At 46.9% G+C, this 5,149-nt stretch overlaps 1 protein-coding gene across 1 annotated transcript; it reads right to left on the bottom strand.

Annotated features, from left to right (window-relative positions):
• Nucleotides 1-2,552: 2,552 nt before the first annotated feature.
• Nucleotides 2,553-4,737, bottom strand: fzd8a (frizzled class receptor 8a). Its single transcript, XM_034862445.1, has one exon. It carries the CDS (start codon nucleotides 4,305-4,307, stop codon nucleotides 2,562-2,564), a length of 1,746 nt encoding a protein of 581 aa, XP_034718336.1. The 5' UTR covers nucleotides 4,308-4,737; the 3' UTR covers nucleotides 2,553-2,561.
• Between the last annotated feature and the right edge of the window lie 412 nt (nucleotides 4,738-5,149).

The following is a 5,149-nucleotide window of genomic DNA, read 5'->3' as shown; positions in this document are numbered from 1 at the left end:
CAAGAACAAATTGTGTAAAGATGTTCATTATACCGTCCCAAAAATCTAGTGGATGTTTTAAAATGTTTTTTTTATCTTTTAGCCAATAATAAAATATATATATATATATATATATATATATATATATATATATATATATATATACATGCGTACATATATATTAACACATGTATGTTTATATATGTATGTATATGCATACATATATAAACATATATATGTGTGTGTGTATATATGTGTATGTGTATATGTATATGTGTGTGTGTGTGTGTGTGTGTGTGTGTGTGTGTGTGTGTGTGTGTATATATATATAATTTAAGGTAGTTATTTAAAACAAACAGCAAAAAAATAAAATAAAGGAGGTAGAAAACGGACAAAAAAATTAAATAAAGTACAATACAAAGACAACATGAAATGGAATGAAGGCTATATTTTTAATTTATTTTTTAATTTACTTTTATTTTTCTAAGTAAGATTATAATGTTCCTTGGATGGGAATGAACACCTTTTTTTCGTATGATGCTGAATTGTTAAACATTGTATAATAATGTTTGTAAAATTAAAGTTTTAGGTGGAGGTTTGTGGGGGTGCACAGTTCTGCTTGTGTCACTAGGTGGAGCTGCATGTTAATGTCTCTGCTGAGAGGCTGGAGCTGCACACAGACTGAGGTTTTTGAGGTATAAATGAAAAGAGAAAAGAAAAACTGCAGGACTGAAAGCAACCGTGACAACTTGATGGAAATATATGCAGCAGTGGGTCAGATCACGAACTTGTATACTAGAATAAGTTGTTTATCAAACAGAGAGCAGTGCAATATTTACATAATCTAGGAAGATTAAACACCCAAGCTTCATCTTCACTGACTTTTACAAACTACTCCAAACTGTTGATGGGCGACGTTGAAGAACAATGCTCGAGAAGCCGCTCTTTTGATCTTAAGGAAAGTACATTTTTTGTCATGACTTCCATCTTGGTTGCCTGGTGTCTTCGCTGACAGCACTGATGCAAGATTTATACGGCTGATTTACCCTCCCAACAGATGCATGTCTGCACCACAGTGAAAAAACAAAGCTTTGGGGGTTTACATCTTCCGTCTAAGAGCAAAGGAATAAAGCAGGAACAAAGCTGTCGCTACAAAGCCCGCTGTCACTATTGACCAGAAAATCCCAATCATTTCCACGCTGGGTTACAGTGTATCATCTCATGCCAGCGCATTGGGTTAATTGGGACCAAACCAGATACATTTGTAGCATAAAACTGCCTCGATTAGGGGGCCCTAAGATGTGAGATCATGTGAACAGACCACCTGTGGGGCTTTCATTGCTATTTCAATATCATTCACGTCAAGGCCCCTGCACTCGCTGACACAGCTTGAGCCGAGGGAGAAGATGTTTCAATTCAGCCTCTGCAGAAAAAAAGAAAAAAAAACCAAACACAAGACGCAGGGGCTCTGGCAGGTTTCAGCACTGACAAACTCAGAAAGGCGAGGGGTTCCAAAAACGCTCTTTCAATTGCAGGACGTCAAAGCATCCAAATGGGGACGTTTAGAGCGAACCTTGGCACATCAGACAGACACTCCTAATACACACCACCTTTATACTAGGCTGTTAAAAAAGAAAGATCAAAGTTACTGCACATGAAAAGGGTCGGTTCCCTGCATTTATACCCCCATTCACCCACTCCCTCTTTTACTAAATTAAGAAAGCGGGCTTCGGCAGGCATGTGAAGAGGACTTCAACAATTATGGAGATACTCCAACTCAACCCCTGCCTCTAATTACCGGTCTCTGGTGGTTAAAAGGGCTTCCTTTTTAGCCGGGACTCTCAAAAAAGCTGCTATTCCTGCTGCCATCCTCAACCTCAACACGGGGACCACAAGGGAACCACAAAACAGGCCTGCACAGGCTAGAAAACAGAACGGGCCTCCTTCGCATGGGAAAAACACTGCAAAAGTTCCACAGAAGTTGCGATTTCTCAAAGGTTTTATTGTCAAAATAAAGGTCATATTTGCTTTCTCACAAAAAGAAGAAAAAATCTACACTTTGTACAAATTTACAATAGCTTATAAAGTTTTCTTTTATACACAAATGTACACGTTTTGTCTTTTTTACATGACTTTTTATATAAATACATTTGAAATTACTAAATGAACCCGTAAACAATAGGGCACTATTAAGGCTTAATTTAAACCATCTTTGATGTGATTGAATTTTACAATGTTATCTGGCACTATGTAGATAAAATGGCAATGACCCATGTGCTCTTTGTATGAAGCTAGTTAGCAACCAATGGGTCTCTCTGCCTACAACAAGTAATGCCCAGGTTGTGTAAAAAAGCTACAGTCTGTACCTCTAATACATAGAAACAGGGAGGAATGAACCTGTGTGAACACCAGGTACATCGACCAGCTCTCGCCACAGAGGTGTGTGGATGTTTGGGACATTTGGGGGAAGGGGGGTCACCTCAGCAGCAGTTCATTACTATGCAAATTGCTTAAGACAGGGAGTGATGGGTTATCTCCCGGACAATTAGCAGTCCCCCATAAGCTGCTTTTTTCTCCCTCATTCAAACCTGGGACAATGGCATCTGCTTGGGGCAAGACACGGAGCTGGCCGTTCCTGATCTCCACGTTAGTCCGGTGCTCACGTCACTGTACATGGATCCACTGGTGCCTTTACTGCCCCAGCAGCACCTGGTGCAAAAAGTCCTCCAGGAGTCCAAAGTTTTCCCAGACCAGATCCAGACTCCGGACGTGATGCCCACCAGAAGGCACATAAAGTACTTTAACATAAAAACGGCGTAGTCCGGACTCCTGCGGTCCCTCTCCAACAAACAGTTGGAGCAGTTGTGCGTAATCTCCCAGCTCTGCCTGTTGTGCTGCTCGTAAAAGTAACAGGCGACTATGATGGTGGCTGGCACCGTGTAGAGCACCGTGAAGATGCCTATTCGGATCATCAGCTTCTCTAGTTTGTCAGTTTTGGTGCCACCTTGTTTGATGACGCTGCGGATCCTGAACAGGGACACAAATCCGGCCAGGAGAAACATAGTGCCTATGAATAAATAAATCACCAAAGGGGCTAAAACGAAGCCCCGCAGGTTGTCCAGGTTCTGGTTCCCCACGTAGCAGATGCCAGCCACTGAGTCTCCGTCCACGGAGCTCAGCGCCAGGACGGCGATGGACTTCATGCTGGGGATGAGCCAGGCGGCCAGGTGGAAGTACTGGGAGTAACTGGCGATCGCCTCGTTGCCCCACTTCATCCCGGCTGCGAGGAACCAGGTCAGAGACAGGATGACCCACCAGATTGAGCTGGCCATGCCGAAAAAGTAAATAAGGAGGAAGACCACGGTGCAGAGCGCGGGGCCGGTGGTCTCGTAGTGGATGTGTTCCACATCGAACTCCCGGTTGCACGCCACGTTCTCGTGCCCGGCGATCAGTCTGACAATGTAGCCCGCTGACACAAACATGTAACACGCGGAGAGGAAGATGATTGGTCTCTCTGGGTACTTAAAGCGCTCCATGTCGATGAGGAAAGTGGCGACCGTGGCGAAAGTTGACACGAAGCACAACACGGACCAAAGTCCTATCCAAAAGGCGGTGAACGCTCTCTCGTCGTGCGTAAAATAAGGGTTGTGGCACGGCATGGCGCAGTTCGTGATCTGACCCGTTTTGACCCGGTTGTAGAGCGGGTGACGGTCCGTGTTCACCGACACCATAGGCTCCAAACACTTGCACCCCGGCTCACATGGGGCGGCGGGCGGCTTGTATTTCCCTGGCGCGCCGGGTCGGCTGGGCTTATTTTTAGGTGGATTGTTCCCCTTACCGGGATTGTTGGTGGGTTTGGAGAGGACAGGGGACACTGTAGTGGCGTCGGTTCTGTTGTAGTCCATGCACAGAGTGTCCGGGTTGCCTTGCACGGGCAGCAGGTCACACTTCATCCTGTCCGGCCAGGGGAAGCCGTACTGCCTCATGAGAGGCGCACAGCCAGCCCGGGCTCTCTCACACACGCTCCGGCACGGCGGTAGAGGTTTCTTATAGTCCTCCAGGCAGATCGGGGTGTACATGCTGCACAAGAAGAACTTCAGGTCCGGGGAACACTGGATCTCAACCAGAGGCCAGAACTGGTGCACCTCCAGTCCAGCCTCGTCCTGCGTGTCGTGGTTAAACTGGTTAGGCATGTAGGTGTAGTTGTAGCCGATCCCCTTACACAGGGGCACGGCTATCTCCTGGCAGGTGATCTCCTTGGCCGTGGTGCAGCTGGATCGGGGCAGGAGAGCCAGCGAGAGGAGCAGGTAAAACCCAAACAGGTCCATCCCCCCGGCGCGTTGTGTCCCCCTTCTTCTGCTCCGCTAACAACAGCAATAAATCCTCTCCGCCGTGTGCTTTTAGACTCTGGTCCGGTTAGATGTGGCGCAGCGAGCCCATCGCGCTCCTCTCGGGGTCTTGCGCGGAGTTGCAAGCAATGGGCAAGCCGTGTTTACTTTCAGCTGAGGAGGAGGAGGAGGAGGAGAGAAAACAGGCTTCAGGGCGACGAGTCAAGATGGCTGAGAGGAGAATCCACCTTCTTCTGGAAACTGCTTTCAGTATCCTCAGACAGTATCTTATTAAAAAAACAAAAGCGACTCTCCGATCGCTCCAAACGGGAAAATGTGGGCCTGGTTTCTTTTCTTCCAAACACAGGGACTACATTCAGTCGGCTCGTCCCACCTTAGTCCTGGTTCCCATACAAATCAACGGCTCGGAGACGAAGCTATGGCAATATATACCAGAGCCTGACAGGCGACACCCCCGGAGCCGCTCCTCCAATCACAGAGCGGCAGGGGCGGGTCCTCCCAGCAGTCCATCAAGTGTTTTTACCTCAAGATGTTTTGTCATGTGGCTCGTGAGCACATTGGTTTTGCCAGTGTCTGTGGCGCCGGGATGCGGGATGCCGATGCGGGAAACGATGGAGCATCATCTCACAACCAGCTGATGATCAAACACACACATCGAGACACACAACTTTTACTTTTATCCATTTTTCTTTCAAAAACACCCGAAATCTTTACAAAAGCGCAGATTACAGGCAACGCGTTTATGAAATGATGTGTAGCCCAGAGCCATGGCTGGTCTAAAATAAACTATAATAACCCTGCAATTACCCCCCCCCCCCCCC

The sequence above is a fragment of the Etheostoma cragini genome, chromosome 22 (genome assembly GCF_013103735.1).
Source record: "Etheostoma cragini isolate CJK2018 chromosome 22, CSU_Ecrag_1.0, whole genome shotgun sequence".
Taxonomy (NCBI): Eukaryota; Metazoa; Chordata; class Actinopteri; order Perciformes; family Percidae; genus Etheostoma; species Etheostoma cragini.
This window is presented reverse-complemented; position numbering and strand designations above follow the sequence as displayed.